The sequence below is a fragment of the Thunnus maccoyii genome, chromosome 11 (assembly GCF_910596095.1).
Source record: "Thunnus maccoyii chromosome 11, fThuMac1.1, whole genome shotgun sequence".
NCBI classification, from domain to species: domain Eukaryota; kingdom Metazoa; phylum Chordata; class Actinopteri; order Scombriformes; family Scombridae; genus Thunnus; species Thunnus maccoyii.
Window position 1 is genome coordinate 16,802,948 of NC_056543.1, and position 18,323 is coordinate 16,821,270.

Genomic DNA, 18,323 nt, shown 5'->3' on the forward strand with positions numbered 1-18,323 from the left:
GAGTATATCAGAGACGTTATAGCCCACCTGATGCTACAGCTTCAGCATGCGGCCCCACACACACACTGCTGGCAAGCTCAGATAAGAAACACATGCTGCATTTTAACTTTGGAGAGCCAAGTATCATTTGACTCTCAGCTTTGTTTTGATATTAATAATTATGAAATAAATAATGAAAGTTTTCGCTCATATTTAAGGATTTTAATGGGTTTTAAAGCACTGATGTAATATTAAAAAAGATAACAGTAAGTGAACTGACTAGAAGAGGCACAGACACATATCTGTCTGTATAGCTTATAGCTTGCAAGCGGTGTTTCTGAACGGGGCTCCTGCAGCCATATGATACACTACTATCATCTCCACTGGTTCAGTTAAAAAGAGGAGGGGGGGGTCAGCATGTTGAGCGGACATAAACATTGAGGTTGAGAAAGTAGAATTCAGGAAAGCTCGTTATTATATTTTTTTTACCTCTGTCAGTGAGGTGTCCTTGTTTACAAGTCACAGATACAAACACAGAGTTCAGTATAATGACTTGCCCTGGTCTGCTGGTTGTGTACTGTGTTCTGTATTTACAAAACCAAGGTTAGTGACTTGTAGAGCAAAAACAGGGTACAAACATGCACCATGTAGTCTTGAAGCAATAACATTCAGACCCCCCCACACACACACATGCACGCGCGTACTGTATTTGTATGTTGCAGTTTTGTTGTGGCAACGTTCTCGAGCATTAGCCGTGTGTGCAGCCCTGCGTCTTTACAGTAGATTGCAGCTCACGCGGTGTTAGCCTCCTCCAAGGTTAGTGGTGCCCTGCAGGAGTCAGCCTGTGCCTTTAGTATAAGCCTAGCAGCAAGAGCCATCTAATTAGAAGAACATGCTACATACTGGCTAATCCTTGACAGATGCAGCATCAAAGGCTGCTAGGACTGTGCATGATTATCAGTGGTTACCAAAAGTATATTTTGAATTGAGTGAAATGATAGCATAATTTCTGGAGACTGTACATTATTTATATTTCATTTCATATGATTGAGCCAATGCCATATGGTTCCCCGCCCCGTCCTCCTTTTTTTTTTCATTTCAGGCAAATAATCTTCACCCTAAGGATATTCTGCTGAGAGGAAATTTGATGTGAATATCTGATGCCTTCATGCTAGAGCCGTGGTTTTGTGTGTGAAGTGGGGTATTTTCACTTGTGCTCTCTCTCTCTCTCTCTCTCTCTCTCTCTCTCTCTCTCTCTCTCTCTATGTGTGTGTGTGAGCCTCTTATCGTGTGGCAGCATGTTTTCCTCTTGGCTAAACGTGTGTGTGTGTGTTTGTTTGTTCGCGGACACATCCACACACACTGAGCTATTAAAAGCCCAGGCTGTTGTTAGTATCCTTGTTGGGTTACCCTAACTGCACATGACAAGTGACATAACTGGAGGCTTGCGTGCCTTGTTTGTTAATGGCTGTGTTGGCACGCCGGTGTCTTCACAGGGGTGCTGTGGAACCTGTCGTCATGTGACGCCGTCAAGATGACAATCATCCGGGACGCCTTAACAACTCTGACCAACACTGTGATCATCCCTCACTCTGGATGGAGCAGCTCCACCTTCGATGACGACCACAAGCTGAAGTTCCACTCGTCGCTGGTGCTGAGGAACACCACAGGTTGTCTGAGGTAACCACCTGATGCACACATTTGGCGCTAGCACCCCACAGTGTAAAACGGACGCTATTGCATCTAGTGTGGAATGAGCTCATACTCTGGCTTCTCTGAAAATAACTATGTTGACCAAACCCAAACATTAAAACAATAAACCTGCTGTAAGTTGTTTTTAGAGACCAACGAGGTGTCACATATGCACATGAATATACTAATATTTAATATTAAATAGTCATGTTTTAGTCAAATAGCTTCAATTTTGACATCTGTTTCAAAGCCATCCTCATTTCATAGACTATTGCACTCAAAAATGATGTAATATTTCCATCTTCCCTCCTGGGGCGTCTTCCTTTGAAGACATTGTGCTGCATGTGGGGCTCAACCTTTAATTGTTGACAACCAGTTGAACTGTGTGTGTGTGTGTATATGAGCTTGTGTGCTTGTGAGCACACTTGGTTAGTTCCTTATTTACTCAGCAAAGTGCCATAATGATTTCAGTCAGACCACACACACACACAAACACACACACACACACACACACACACACACACACACACTTCATACATTATGGATGGTGTATGGGGATGGTAAAACCCACATTACACATCCAAGTGGAACACACACACACACAGCTGTCATTTTGTGTATTTGCATATGCTCATTTGTTTGTTGAGCAAAGCCCCAAATCAAAGGCCTAATTTGTGTGTGTGTGTGTGTGCTTTTTAAGGAACCTGAGTTCAGCTGGAGAGGAGGCCAGAAAACAGATGCGCACTTGTGAGGGTCTGGTTGATTCACTACTCTATGTCATCAAAGCTTGTGTAAACACTTCTGACTTCGACAGCAAGGTATGGACAAAGGCACACACACATACATACACACACACACACACGCACACACAAACACAACTACTTAGCCAAGAGGAAAACATGCTGCCACATGATAAGAGGCTCTGGGGGAAATCCTACTCACTCTGCTTGAATCATTTTATTGCCTGTGTCTAACTGACCCTACCAGCAGCCAGCAGCAACTATTTCATATGCCTCGTCACCTGAAGCACAACCCATAATGCACAATGGTTGACATTCAAATTCCAATAGACCAGCTCACTGACCCAGAATACAGTATATTAGGGACTGTACCATTATTATAAGAAGGGGGAAGGTTATATGTTGTCATCCCAGATTTATAGTTTATTTTTTTCACCCTGTTGAGATTTATTGTAAAAAAAAAATCAGGTTTGTGAAACAGAATAGATGTGAATCATTGTATTTAATAGTGAATGAATGTTATCTCTCCCCAGAGCATGTCGTTTTTCACTCGCCTGCAGCGCCTTCACCTCATACTGCAGCACAGCAGAAAACACATCTACAGTAAAGTTAAATGCGCCCGTAATATAAGTTCAGCCTCACATGTTGCCAACTTGCTCTGTAATGAGTGATTTTAAATCAAACATGCTGACTGTTGTTGTTTACAGTTTGCGACGTTAATGTGCAGGTAATTAACGCATGTGTGTTTTCCTCAGTCAAGGAGAACTAAACACACACTTCATTATCTGTTCCTCCACAGTAAACCCAACGTTGATTATACACCTCACCTTGTCTCTAAAACGAAATCGGCTGCACACAAAACCAGAGCAGCTGCCTGCTCCCAGTTTGCTCATTTGGTGGCTGTTTATTTAGCAGCTATTCAAAATAGGAGCCGCTGGATTTTTTTTTAACCATTTTGTTATGTTTGCCCATAGACTGTCTATTAAATGTGTTTGCAATACATATATTATTTTGAGATGTTGGGGGAATTGCATTTATTTCCACGTCACAACAAAAATACGGGGAGCTGGGGAGGGTCTTGCTTTTTTTTTTTTTTTTTTATAAAATGAAATATAAGATTCAGCTTCCCTCCACAGGCCTGTAATTTGTCTCTTAACATCTTTCTGTGGTAACAGTAGAAATTAAATCAGATCTCCCTGACATGCATCTACGCACTGTATAACAACATAGAAAGTCAAGTGGCTCATGTGTAATGTAGAGACTGCATCCCCTGGGAACTGGGTCCTTTAATTTTATCAAAAATATGTGCTCATTGACATTCTGTGAAGAAAGTCTGCACAGAACTCAAACAGCGTGGAATTAAATCCATTTGCTTTGGTCTAAATATTCTTTTCAACAGGAGACCCTTGGGTTCCATATCAAATTGATTTGTAACACAGCAAAAAAGCAGGCCTGTGTGTACCACACATTGGCTGTAGATACTGTAGCGTGCCGCACAGAGTTTATTGTATTGTAGCTTTTGTCATGGTGATTTAGAAAGCTGCCGCTATAACCACCCAACCAAGCCCCTGTCTCATTCTGCCTGCCATCAGATTGTGGAGAACTGTATTTGCACTCTGAGGAACCTGTCATATCGTCTGGAGCTGGAGTTGCCGCCGTCCCGACTGGTGGGGGGGCAGGAGCTCGACGGCTTACTGGGCAGCGAGTCGCCCAGTAAAGAGGTGGATTCCAGCTGCTGGGGCAGGAAGAAAAAGAAGAAAAAAAAGAGCTTGCAAGAAGACATAGTGAGTGTGTTTAAATAGAAGATCAGAGCAGCGGTTTAATCAGCAAGCCAGTTGAATTTGTTCAAACTCATTAAGTAGTTATTTTCAACTTAAATGGAATTTCAATATTAATGGAATGAAAATATTTTTGGCAACTTGTACAAACCACATTAAAAAAAACTCTTTCTGAAAAGTTCCAACAAAAAGGGTTTGTTACAGTCTGACTAAACTCATTGATTGTTTGTTCAGTGGGACGGAGTGGGACCCATCCCTGGCTTCTCCAAGTCTCCCAAGGGGGCCGAGATGCTGTGGCACCCTGCAGTGGTTAAACCTTACTTGACACTGCTGGCAGAGAGCTCAAATCCTGCCACTCTGGAGGGCGCCGCTGGGTCCCTTCAGAACCTGTCAGCTGGTAACTGGAAGGTACAGTATGGATATCTGCACATCCATTCACACACACACACAAACACACTTTCTCTTTTGTCTTTATATAAACTGTTACATGTGATATCCTAGGAGACAAAGCATTTATTCAAGTGGTTAAAAAGGATTTAACAGCTCACCTGCTCTGTGTCAGTCAGACTGATGTCTGGTTTACACTTGGCACACACACACACTTACTAAAATGTGTATCTGAAGACCATCCATTTTCCCGCGTGGCGTCTAGAACCTTTTTGAAGTTTTAATGTGTTTTTCTGTGTGTTTGTGGACAGTTTGCAGCATACATCCGTGCAGCGGTGCGTAAGGAGAAAGGACTGCCCATCCTAGTGGAGCTGCTGCGGATGGATAATGACAGAGTGGTGTGTTCAGTTGCCACGGCGCTGAGAAACATGGCACTGGATGTCAGGAACAAGGAGCTCATAGGTCAGGAGTCACACTGTGAAACTTTTCAGATTGTGATGTTTCTGTTGGGCTGAGTAACATGCTACATGGATACACATAGATATATTGATGTGAGAGAGGTATTACACTGATACACAATGGACAGTGCAAGACATATAGTGTTGTGGACATTTCACAGTATGATAATATACATATTTAACAGTTTCATGCTTTGCATAATATTCCTTCTGACAACATGAACATTGTGAAATCCTTTAAAATAAGTTATTTTAATTGAGTGCAGAAACAAAACCCAATGCATTTTGTAACCACTACCGGTTAACTACCGGTTATTATTTTTCATTTCATCACACCTCAGCCCTTTCTACGCCGTCAAACTGTCTCATTTAATGAAAAACAAGTTTTTATGTGCTCTCTATGTGGAATTAATGAGGAGTTACAGTTCCAGCAAGGCAGGGGTGACATCTGTAGGCAGAGGGGGAAGGTGTTGCAGTGTTGGTTTAAGGTGCTTTTGGATGTGTGTGTGTGTGTATATGGCTTTTTACTGCATGTATCCAGGTCCTGCAGCTGGGTAGCTCTGCAGAAAGGGAGATAGGGGAAACAATCCTTTTTTCTTTTTTTTCTTTTTTTACACCTGGATGTGCACTCGCAGGTGCCCTTGTGATGATAAGGCAATGTCATTTAGGAAAACTGCCTACCTCGATGCAGTATCGAGCAAAAAAATATCATTTAGGATGAAGCACATAATGTAGTTTAGGTCACTGTGGCAGGCATCCACTTATACATTATGTAACATATGAAAAAATGTAGTATGTGTGGCAACTTCCCCCTCCTCTTTCTGTGCATACGCTTCTCTCTACCCACAAACCTGCTGTATGTCATAATGTATTAGCTGCATGTCTCACTTTCCCTCCTCCCTCTCAGGGAAGTACGCGATGAGGGACCTGGTCAACCGTCTCCCTGGGGGAAACACCACCCTGCTGTCAGACGAGACCGTGGCAGCCATCTGTTGCACCCTGCACGAGGTCACCAGCAAAAACATGGAGAACGCTAAGGCCTTGGCTGACACGGGCGGCATCGAGAAGCTGGTCAACATCACCAAAGGCAGAGGAGACAGGTGTGCTACAGCAACACTTATTTGTCCCAATGCTTTTAAGTGAGGGTGTCGAGTTCACGTTGATACAAACCTGACCCCCGAACATGTGCACATGCTCAAACAAACTGCTAGAACGGTCATCAGACGTATGTGGCTGGTGGCCAGCTCGCACAGAGTGTTCTGGACATTGGATGGTGGGAGTTTTACACAAACACACACACACGCACACACACAAACACAAATATTTAAATGCTCGGAGAAGGAGAAGCTATAGCCACAGGGAAGGTGGTTTTTTGTGTGCGTTGAGGTTACAGATCCCGGTGGAATGATGGAAAAACGGCTATTTCTAGCCTGCTATATATTCAGTTTTGTTCCAGGTCAAAACGCACTCTCCCTTCAATCATACTGTCCCGTAATACTTACAATGTGATTTAAAAGGTTAAAGTGATTCAGGAATACTTAAGAAAGACATGTTTATGTGTTTGTTTGTTTTCCAGGTACTCTATGAAGGTGGTTAAGGCAGCTGCTCAGGTGCTGAATACACTGTGGCAGTATCGGGATCTGCGCACCATCTATAAGAAGGTACAGGCATGTTTGGGCTTGAAGGCTTGACTTGGTGTGATTTTAAAGTTATTACTTCCCTGGAATACATCACTCTTTTCTCACCATAAATGGAATTTGATTTTAACCACAGAATTGCAGGAATTTAATTATGTAACTCTAACTTACATTCAGTGACATGTTAATGACATTATTGGTTAGACTGACATAAATCAGGCCTAATCACATTAAAAGTTGCATTTCAATCTGCAATACACATGAAATGTAGAGAAACATAAAACAGGCAAAACATTTATGAAAATTTTGAGTCTTTAACTGTAAGGAAAAAACACTATATCACACTTGTTAATGTAAGTAATAGTAGAACATGTGTGTAACATGTTTGGATTTTAACTGGAAAGAAAGATATTTCATGCAAATACCAAAGATTCTGAAGTTTAAACGACTACTTCACCAATTTGACTTTATACAACTTTTTTTTCACAAAACATGTAAACAGACTTTGATGTGTAAAATCACTGGAGTTCCCCTTTAAAGAAATTGTGCCTTTTCAAAAATCTGGTCTTACTGTGGACCACACAGCCCACGTGATGCAACACAGGAATTTTTCAAAACATTCCCCATGTGACCAAATAAAAAAAAAAAAGTACCACAGATCTCTCTGTGCTTCCTTACAGGATGGATGGAACCAGAACCATTTCCTCACTCCGGTGTCAACACTTGAACGGGACAGGTTCAAGTCCCAGCCCACCCTCCCCACCAGCACCATTCGGGTGTCCCCAGTCAACCATCCTGGTAGGTTCAGTTAGCTGCTGACGTCAACACATGAAAATAGCCGCTACAGATGAAACAGGAAAACCTCTGGAATTTAATGTTAAAATGTGTTTTTTTGTCTCTTCGCAGCTGCCAGTGCCACGTCGTCTCCTGCAATGCTGGGAATCAAAGAGCATAGAGACACTATCAGAGATTATCAGAGAGCACAGTCAACTATGCAATTTTATAATTACCAAGGGGACAACAGTATTCATAAAAACCAGTATACAGGTACTGAAACAACGCACACATCTGAAAGCCATTGAAAGTTGCATAACACTGCTCTTTAAAATCTTAATTGAAATCATATCCACTTCCTGCACCAGACCGTAATCACATGCTACCCTCTGGCCGTCTCTGTGTAGTGAATTATCTGTTTTATCCCTCAAAATGCTCCAAGCAGATTCCATGGTCAGTCTCCTCTCCCTGCCAAGACAGTCCTCTCTTATCAACGCCACCATAGCCTGCCAGCTCCGAGACAGACAGTCTGTCAGTTTAGTGTAGAGCTCTTCAGAGCTGTTTTGTGATGGAGATGGCCTACACAGCAGTAAAGTGGACCCGGGTAGCCAGTGCTGGACACTACAATGGCACCATTGTGTAGTGGGCCCAAGTCACAGCATGCAGACAGGGGGCAGTGAGTGGGTACCCAGACATACTACAGCCAGACGAGCACTCTCGCCAGCCTACGCCGGTTGGCAGGAGAGTAGTGAGGGCAGAGTAAACAAAATGAGCCGCAGCCTCAACAGTTCCATGCACTACATAGCGAAGTGGAAATTGAGTTTCTGGATTCCACCGGTTGGATAAAGTGCCAACAAAAATACCCATCCCATGGGCTATGTAAACAACAGAACAGCAGTGGCCAATGCTATTATTTGGTGTTATTTCTCACCCCAGCACAGCATAGCACTTCTTGATCCTACTCTATCTAAATACAGACATCTGCCCTATGGGGATGTGCAGACTTTTTCACTGATATGAAATAAAGTGTATTTGCATTCAAGTCTTTTTATTTTTTACTCTTTTTTTTTTCCAGGGTCTGGAAAGCCTTCTCCATATTACTACTCATCACCTACAAGAGAAGAGCCCAGAAGAACACAGGTAAATATCATCATTCTGCATAAATGTTCGGAGCTACTTAACAGGCTCTGCAGGTTTGTCTGCTCTGACTCAACCCTGCTGTGGTAGCCATTCAGGGCATTTTAACAATACAAATAAAATCAGTATTTCCTGTTTACTTTTGGTCTGTTCATACAATTATTTATATGCACACAACGTTGTAGTAGTTTAGAACTTCCAGTGACTCACGACACACCCCAAAATGACATAACAGAATCACATTACAACAAAAACACACATTCAGGGCATGTAGCATTGAGGCGAAGCACACAGGGTGACATGAGTGTGCAGTTTTTAATGTTATTATGTAGGTATGATTACTGTGCTTTACTCAGGTGTTGGTATAAAGATCCAACATCTTTGCATATTCCAAGTCAGAAACAAATCAGTGTTTCAGTATTTAAATGTTTTTGGAGGTTTAGTTGGATCAAAACCAAAAAAGTCTGAGTCCAGCACTGTAATTAACAATTATTGTCATTAATGTAAGAAAATAGTAAAATATCACTCTCACAATTCTACGCAACTCAAGGTGATGTCTTCATATAACTTGTTTTGTCCTAACAACACTCTAAAACCTAAATATATTCATTTAAAATGATTCAAAGAAAGAAAAGCAGCAAATTCTCACATTTGAAATGAGAATATTTATCATTTTTGTTTGATAAATGACTTAAATAATCATTTCAAACGTTATTTTAATAAATCATCACATTTTTCATTAATTACATTTGTGACTATCGACGAGTCCATTGCTTGACTAATTGTTTCAGGCCTACTCGGCACCATTATTCAGACCAAGAAAAGAAACTGTAGGTGTGAACCCATCCTTGGAAATCAATGCTTTCTTCCAGGAAGTGTTTGATAGTATTGGTACAAGGCGTTTGGTTGAGAGCCCTCTCCGCTGTTCTGTATCCACCTGGCGAGGACGACCAGCTCTTCCACCTCACTTGACTAATACAAAGAGACTGACACGTATTCCACGGTGGATAAAAGGCGATGCTGGGAACGACCCAGCACATCAGCTATTGTCTGAGCGAGAGTGAATGTGACTGCTAGGATTGGGATGGTCTGGGTGCGTCTCAGGCACCTGTCACTGTGGGACACGTCCATGCGTGCCCATTCAGATAACAGACACAGCGAGAAGGAGGGAGGAGATCAGAGGGTTCTCTTGTGGCCTTCGTCCCATCACATTTAGACCGGTTAATGTGTGAAGACAGTCATTACCCCATTTCTACCATTTACCTTGAAGCAGTTTTCTGTCGCATTAGTGGCGAGAGATGTGTGGGCTGGAAGGTGATTGATTGATGTGGCTGAAAAATCTCCAGACAAAAGTGCATTTTGCTGAAACTGCTGAGATGTTCGTATTTGTTGATACATTTTATTACCATCAAGTGGAAGATTGGTTTGAGGTATTTTTCATGTTGGTTTTTTTTGTGTTTCTGACAGTGATGAAAGAGGTATTCATATCCACCTCTAAAAGGAATAGTTTGACATTTTGGGAAATACTTTTATTTTCTTTCTTTCTGAGAATTAGATGCAATCGATATCGTTACCATGAAGTATCCTGGCAACCGGCGGAGACTGCAGGAAGTGAATGCACCTGATCCAAGAAATAGTCTCACATATAACCCATTTAAATTGTCATTTTTACATTTCAGTTTTTGGATTAAACATTCAAGATATAACATGTTAATTAGTGAGCTTTAGAGGTGTTGGTAGGTGGATTCGTTACCTGGAGAGAGAGGCAGTTATAATGCTAAGCTAACTGGCTGCACATTTATCATCCAGACATGAGGGTGGTATCAAGTTTCTCATCTGGAAATAAAGTGAATAAGCCTATTTCCCGAAATGTCAAACTATACTAAAAGTAGCAAAACCACAATAGAAGAACACTCCATTATAACTAAAATTCCTGCATTCGCTGTATTATCAGCAAAATTTACTTTTAAGTATTTGTTATGAAGAAAATATTATATAGTGTATGAAATGACTGGATCATTAACACTGATGATGCATCTGTGTGGAAGCAGCATTTTAATGTGATGGTTGGTAGAGGTGGAGCTGATTTTAACCACTTTATATACTGTCACGTAACAACATCATTCATATGTTTTAAATGAAGACTACAGAGTAAAAATAAACCTGTAAAATAAAAGCAATGAAGTAAAACATGACATTTCCCCCTGAAACCCTCTCCAGGCAAGTTTTAAGACATAAATAATATTATGCTTTGAATAATCATTTCTGGCCAATATGGTTTTTCCACAAAAAATGTTCAATTACCTTAGAAATTCTTAAAAATTCTTCTCCCTCATTGGAAAAAAAAAAAAGTTGAACTGCTGGACACAAGATGTCTCCTACTTCACTGTATTCCCAGTGTTTGTGCACTGGCAGTTTCAGATTTTCACATCACATTTGTGTAAGTTGCATATTGAACCATGATGGCTATAAACTAATTGTGATGTCACAAATCCTGCTCGTTGGTCTTAAACTCAGATTTTCAGTGAGCACAGAGAAACTTTCCTTCTTCAGCAGATGAAGTTGAAAACATCCTTCTAGTGTCAAACTCTGCACTTACATCATTCTGCACAGTGAAGCTGAAACATCCAACTGAAGTTACAATAAAGAAAACACATTTTTGAGTGGAGGGGGACTTTTTTTAGTGATTTGCCACTGCTGGTTCTTTACCACACTCCAGTGAAAACCAGTTCATCACAGCCTTCTTGCCTCTTTCCTTTGCAGCCAATGTATTACACAGATGAGCCGGGCAGGAGGAACTACGATACATACAGAATGTACCTGCAGCATCCTCACGGCTACGACGACCCCTACTTGGAGGAAGTCATCACCTACCCGCCCACAGTCGACTACAGTTCCCAGCCTCACGGACTGAAATCCACCACCAACTACGTGGACTTTTACGCTAGCACACGGAGGCCTTCTTACAGGGCAGAGCAGTACCCCGGCTCTCCTGACTCCTGGGTATAGGTCTGGAAATGCTCCTGTGTTTCAGTTAACAACCTTCTTTTCATCCCTGACTCTCATTCCAGGGCTTTGAACGAGGGGGGTAAGCGGGGTGGGGGGATGTTGTCTTCACCCCGCAGCAGAAGCGAAGAACCAGGGAACACACAAGAACCGACAAACGTTTTCATGAACTTGGCTTTATAAGTGTGTTTGTTTAAAAGTGGATGTGTTTGTACGGAGGGGAGTTCAACTTGAGCGATAGCAGATGGAAGGATGGAATGTGTGCCAAAGAAGGAAATCAAGGAATGTTTTTTTTAAATTATTTTTTATTCAGTAAAAGGAAGATGGAAATCATGCTTGGGGGAGGGGGGGGATGGGTAGGGGGAGGGAAGGGAGGGGGGGGGTTCTGCTGAGAGAGACGAAACCAGACATTATCGTGAGAGAGACGTGCGTCCTGCTCTGTCTAGATGTTAGTTTTATTTTCTTTACGAAACTCTTAGCTGTGATAGCATGGTGAAGGTGTGAGTCATGTGAGCGAAGGTCCGCGATAAAGAGTCAAGATGGGGAAATGTGTATGTGCTGAAGCCAAAATGGATCATGAACTCATATCTGTAAAACAAGAGAAAAAAAACAAACAAACAAACAAATAAAAAATACTAGTAAACTAATGATGTTAGATTGTACAGAGGGATCAAATTGTATCTGTACTTAATGTTGAAGCTGTGTAATGCCATGGAGTCTTGTACATTTCTTTCATTTTATTGTAAATATAGAAAAAAAAAACATGTTACCTGGTTTACACTCATCCGCACTGGTTAAAAAAGAAACTTGTGCCATGTTAAAACTCTATAGATATATAAATATGAAGAAATTATGTGGGAAAAAAAAGATGGCATCATAACACAACCATGCTCTAATAAAAGGTCAGTTTTGTTTTTTAAACTGTGTAATTGCATCTTTTCACATCTCTTTTCCTCTTCTTCATCTTATATGCGCACAAACTTCTTTTAAACAGTTTTTTTTCTTGCATTTATTCTCCTCCTGTGGGGGGAAAAAATGTTTCATTATATTGTATTTACTCAGGTACATGAATAGAGGCAGGCCAGCTCTGAACCAGCTGACCTGTGTTTCATAAACTGCACGTCTGAGGAGCCCTGAAGCACAACAATGATCTGTAACTGACCCTGAACTTTCACCTTGCATGTGGAGATGGACAGAAACATTTTTTGTGTGTGTCTGGGATCAAAAGAAGAAGCTAACTTTAAAAAAAAAGGGTGCTTTTGTGTCAATAATGTTGTCTACCAAGTCTACATAAACCTTTACATCTGCAGTTTGTGTGAAAACTTTTAAAAACAAGTTCAAGACCATGTCTGCAAAGCACATGCACAGGGGAGGGAATATCATGAAATAGGCCTGAGTGCATGCAGGTAAGCAGAATATGAAAACCAATGAATAACATGTTTATGTCAGTGGCATCACTTTCACTTCTCTAAACATGCAATAACTACACCCTTTACCGTCAAAAATGCCTATTTCACAGCAGAAACTTTGACTAGTCAGCTGGAAAAAGCACAGGTGTTACTGTCTCTGAGCCAAAATGAACACTGAACATTTAAGTATTAAAACTTAATATTGATCTGGTCGCCATTTAAAGTAAGACTCAGTCCTGGAAGAGATGATCACACTTATATATGTAGATGATAACTGCGCGGAGGTAATTGACGGTCGATAATCAATCTTTCGCTGTTTCCTGTTTCACTTTATTAGTAAAATGCTGACTGAGCATCAGTCAAACACTCACATAGAGGCGTTTCTCTGGCTGCGGGCTTCCTGTTGCCACACAGGACGTCATCTCTGTTAGAGCATAAAAACAACGGAGTGGGCGTAGAGAAGAGTTTGGTGCTTTCTTTGCTTTTTCTCCTCTGGAAACTTTTCAACATGGTGCAACAACTGTCCAAACACGGAGCGATGGAGGCTCCTCTGCTGAAAGCTGGTCACCGTCCGGCAGGTAAACTGTTGTTCTCACTGTTTGCAGTTGCTTGCTTTATTTTTATATTTTATATTTTACTACATTCAGTCGGACGCTGTTGTTTTCACTGCTCGACCCAGATAGAGAGCCGAGCGAAGCGTGACGCTCAATCATCTCCTCTTTTTTTTTTTAAAAGTTTGATACAAAGCTGCTAAATCAGATCGTCGTTTTGTTAATTGCTGTGATAATCGCATCAATCTGGTTTTTTGCAGATTTACTCATATGCTCGTTTTTTGTTTTTTTGTTTTTTTTTACTTTTCAAGCAGGCCTCTGGTGAAAGTCACACTGTGTTCTCACTAGTGAAGCTTGAATACAAGTTAATGCATGCGTGATGCTTCATCACGGAGCGCTATAGATAACTCTACTTTCTCTTTTATGTCTTTGCTTTTGCTCATTAATGATGCAGCGCCACTAAAAAGACATGCATGAAAAGTCTAATTATTTTCACTTTGTAAATTTTTGTTATATGCTCCTTTTGCATGTTTAATTTTACTTTTTTTTTTGCATTTTGCTTCTTAATGGGGGCTTTTCATGCTGTAACGTCTAAAAGGTTTTAGGTTAGTGGTTTGTGACCCCTTCAAATATAGCAAAGTCCTCTTGTGACCCTGCGTAACAGGCTATGTATGGTCCTAGTGTGGTTATGACTTGTGAGCATTTAAACCAAAGACTGATCTCCCCCCACCCCCACCCCCCAAAAAATAATCAAAATAGTTGATTAATTTTGTCAATTGACTTATCAGTTAATGGACTAATTTTTTAATTGTTGCATCTTTATTTGCATTTCTTTTACAGTGTGATTATTTCATAGAAGGTTTGCAGAGTGTTTGGGATCCCTGCATGTTGTAATCTTTTAAAAATCTGCATAAATACAAGTACATACTACTTTATTCTTTTTTCCCCCAGGTAACATAAATTAATACAGTTTTATTCTCTGGGTCAACAGTAAAGGCTGGTGGTAAACGGGTGGCTAAAAAAAGCTTGGAAGAGACTGGCACCCATGGGACTCCAGAGAAGGATACAAAGAGGTCTGATAAACTGAGGTAGGCTCAGAGACTACAACAGTGGTCACTATGGTTGCTCCTGGAGAGCTACTGCATGTTTTACGTATCTCCTCAGTCTAACACACCTGATTCTTATTATTAACCCGTTATCAAGCCCTTGACAAGCTTCAGCTGCTTGATAACGAGTTAAATAATTAGAATCAGGTGTGTTAGAGTGGGGAGATACCTAAAATATGCAGAGTTGGTGACCACTGGTCTACGACATCTAAAACATTTTTCCACAGCAGACATTTTGACTCGTTGTGGCAGGAAAAGCACAGGTGGATTTGATAACATTTACAATGGCTCAGTTCCATTCAAGTGTCCAATGAACCATCAGGCACTACACTAGTGTCAGGAATTTGGAAAAAGCTAAAGTTAATTTGCTTTTTCTGCTCTGACATGTCAACATATCTCCTGTAAAAGCATGTCTTTAAAGGGTTATTATAACTAATTTCTCTGCATGTGAACACCGAGCGAGAGAAATAAATGCTCCAAGCTGTGATTTTTTTTTTTTTTTTTTTTTTTTTTGAATGTCCGGCATCACTTTGACCATGTCTATTATTAAATTTGATTAAACTATGATCTCACAGCAGCAGGTCCCTTGCCACCTCCAGCAGGATGCAACAAGTTGGTGTACTTCTGGCAGGAACGCTTGATAAGGTAAACAAACATCCCCCCTTTTGGAAAAAGTCTGTTCCAACTGAGTAAACCGGATTCATTACAATGCCTCTCGGGGCCACAGGGCTTTGTGGATAATAAACTCTTGCCTGTAATCTTCACAGCTGAGCCATGACTTTCCAGAGACACCAGTGAGTGTGAGGCACAGCAAGGTGCTCCCCGCAGTGGAGAAGCACCACTCGCCCCGTACTTTCTTCATCCAGCAGCCGAGGAAATGTTGAACGACATGTTTGAAGGGATCCGTGTTAAGTCAACTGTGAAACACAAACATGAAGCGTTAAACACGTGAGGGAGAGCTGACAGGTTGTCTGTGAAGTGTCAGTGACATTTTAGAAGAAACATTAGCTTTTTTTCTGCCTGTGCTTGTTTGTGAGGATACTATAAACCAGCGTCACTGTGTCTTTCCTTGTGTTAAGAGATAAATGCTGAAGTCGTATTAACCAGCTGATGAAAAACACATGGCATTTGGGTAGAAGTAAGTTTAAAGTGAGAGTTAGAGGGGGGTTGTAAAGTGAGATACTTGAGACTCTTGTGTTTTTTGTTTTCTCAGTGAAACCTCACTATGTATTGCTTGGCACTTATTAGATTTAATAAAAAATATATTGCATGGCATCACTAGATTTGTTTTTCTCTTGCAGTAAGCTCCAATGACCACTAGGTGGCAGCAAATAGCCGTTTACAAACTTGAAAGCTTAAATAAAGTCAGATAATCTTTGTGTTTTCCACATATCAAAGTTGCATGAAACAATTTTGATTAATTTTTCAAGCATCAATTCACTATAAATATGTCTGTCCATTCAATAACTGTCACAAATAGCACCGATAACTGATTGGAGTTAGTTAATTGTTGTGTTCTAACAAAACTACCCCTCCATGTTGCCAAAAAAAACTCTTTTGTATGACTTTTGGATTGAAGGTTTATTGGGATGTTTTCAGTGTGCAGACACTGACTCAGAGTTAAATGGTAGAGCTCTTTGTGAACTCATAAAGGCTAGCTAGATCTTGTCTGTCAACATAAACCACAGAACCTGCTGAGCTTTGCCTGAGGGCAAATTGCTCAGACAAAGTGAAGCATCTATAAAAAGAAAAATATTTTTTAATAAAGGTGCACCAGTTCATGATAGTAGAACAGTTGAGTGATGAGGCAACCAACTCTGCTATTAAATTAACTTAAAATATAAGGTGAGGACAGGTTTAGGGTCCCATCATTTCAAGGTTAAATTGACTTGTGACCATTCTGTGTCTCTGCAGGACCAACCGTCTCCATATGCATGAAACAACCAGTAGTTTGTTTCTTTAGAACAATTCAGAAACTATCATGTAATCCTGTCGACACCTTTTCTGAAAAGGGAGCCTGCGCAAAACACATCTGGGTGCCTCATCATATATTTATAACACCAAAACACAAAAGAGGCTGTGTTGTGTCATTATTGCTGTGGTGCAGCTCACTCCTCTGTGTGAGAAAACTGAAAAACCTTACAGGCGAGTGATTCTTTAATCATTCTCTGAGAAACAGGCTTGAGGTGAATTGTAAATGAGATGGAAGAAGGGAGATAGGAGAGATGGATGGCCAACTGGATTATAAACAGTTTCCTGGTTTCCACTTAAAATTCCTCAGCCTGCTTATATTAAACGTTTCACTCTCTTGTGTCTGTCATGTCATGTTTGTGCTGAGGAATAAACCCTGATGGGTGGCAAGAAACACTGAGAGGCTTAAACACCACCCTTGTTACCTTTTTTATGGACACATTTTCCAAGACAAGGTATAGTGTGAAGAATCATTTTTTAGCAGCTATCAGATTCTAGTTCTGGCTTGTTCTTTATCCTTCAGCCTGCACGAACGAATTCATTATTGTTTTTTGTTTTTTTAAATTTTCATTTTACCATTTAAATGGCTGATCCCACATGAGATTACAGACAAATTTCTTTTAAATAGGGCTTTTTCACGGCTGACATTTTGACTTGTCATGGTAGGAAAAGCACATGTGTTCTTAATAACACTAACAATGGCTCTGTTAAGTCATGACATCGAGCCAGCATTCACAACACCAGGACCCTGAAACCAAAGCAGCTAAATGAAATTCAGCCATTATTAATTTTAGTATTTACACCTGTGTTTTTCCTACTGAGACATACCAAAATGTGTGTCTGAGGGAAAAAGGCCTATTTTTAAAAAAAACAAACAAAAAAAACTTTTACAGGTCATGATATACAATAAAGGACAATATATTGGAAAACAAAGTGCATTTAGTTTTCTGTTTCATTCAATTCACATATCAGGAAAAGTCGATCCTGTTCATCAGTGCAAATGTAATGTCTGGCTTACAGATGTAGTGGGAAAATTACGACACCTCAGCTGGACATGCACCTTTTTCTCCAGCGCAGATTAAATTTCACACAATTTTCATGAGATTTTGGTTGTTTCCAGACCTCATTGGACAAAATCTTTAATCAACCCAATATTAACTTTGTCCCTCAGAATGTAAGCGTCTTCACACTTAACTTTCTGAAATACAGAGTGCATATATAGTACTGTACCCATGTGTTGTCCTATATATCTTAGAGGCCTTTTGTACTTTTTGATTTACGAGGTGTTTGAGATACTGTACTTGACTATCTGCTATATTTTATACATACCTGACATTGCTGAGCCTTTGTTGCGGAGTTATGTTTCCATAGAAATCCCTACAAATAAAAATACAGAAGTCTGTCCCAAAGCCTCCAACAGGTTGAGCATGTATGTGTATGTGTGTGTGTGTGTGTGTGTGTGTTTGCCCCTATTCTTGTGTGTTATGTGTGCGTCATGGTCCTTTTTGTTTGTATCAGAAAGTCCACAAACAATATCTGCTCGTTTGTTCGACAAGAAAGTACTTGATGACAGCCTTGTACACACAATGTGCCGACCTTAAATTCTCTGTGATGCTCATGCTGTTCACACATGCCTTTGATACCATCTGTGTGTGGAGTTCAGAGACCTCTTCAGCTCTGTTTGAGGAGTGGAGCAGT

General features: G+C 40.6%; 2 protein-coding genes across 5 annotated transcripts in view; both read left to right on the forward strand.

Moving 5' to 3' along the window:
- Nucleotides 1-11,927, forward strand: part of pkp4 (plakophilin 4) — an 84,110-nt gene extending 72,183 nt beyond the window's left edge. For all 3 annotated transcript variants that reach the window (XM_042425511.1, XM_042425512.1, XM_042425513.1), the window contains 11 exons: nt 1,476-1,659; nt 2,372-2,489; nt 4,004-4,195; nt 4,424-4,597; nt 4,888-5,038; nt 5,942-6,134; nt 6,611-6,695; nt 7,352-7,469; nt 7,578-7,718; nt 8,521-8,585; nt 11,346-11,927. In XM_042425511.1, coding sequence (XP_042281445.1) covers nt 1,476-1,659; nt 2,372-2,489; nt 4,004-4,195; nt 4,424-4,597; nt 4,888-5,038; nt 5,942-6,134; nt 6,611-6,695; nt 7,352-7,469; nt 7,578-7,718; nt 8,521-8,585; nt 11,346-11,591 — 1,667 coding nt within the window. In that variant the 3' untranslated portion in view covers nt 11,592-11,927. The remainder of the gene's footprint in view (nt 1-1,475; nt 1,660-2,371; nt 2,490-4,003; nt 4,196-4,423; nt 4,598-4,887; nt 5,039-5,941; nt 6,135-6,610; nt 6,696-7,351; nt 7,470-7,577; nt 7,719-8,520; nt 8,586-11,345) is intronic.
- A 1,495-nt stretch (nt 11,928-13,422) lies between these two features.
- dap1b (death associated protein 1b) lies at nt 13,423-15,929 on the forward strand. 2 transcript variants are annotated; one of them, XM_042425372.1, is made up of 4 exons: nt 13,423-13,575; nt 14,540-14,636; nt 15,233-15,299; nt 15,422-15,929. In XM_042425372.1, exons 1-4 carry the CDS (start codon nt 13,506-13,508, stop codon nt 15,536-15,538), a joined length of 351 nt encoding a protein of 116 aa, XP_042281306.1. In that variant the 5' UTR covers nt 13,423-13,505; the 3' UTR covers nt 15,539-15,929. The 2 variants fall into 2 exon arrangements, with proteins under 2 accessions (XP_042281306.1, XP_042281305.1); XM_042425371.1 differs by having other exon boundaries at nt 13,428-13,575; nt 15,230-15,299.
- The last annotated feature ends 2,394 nt before the right edge of the window (nt 15,930-18,323 follow it).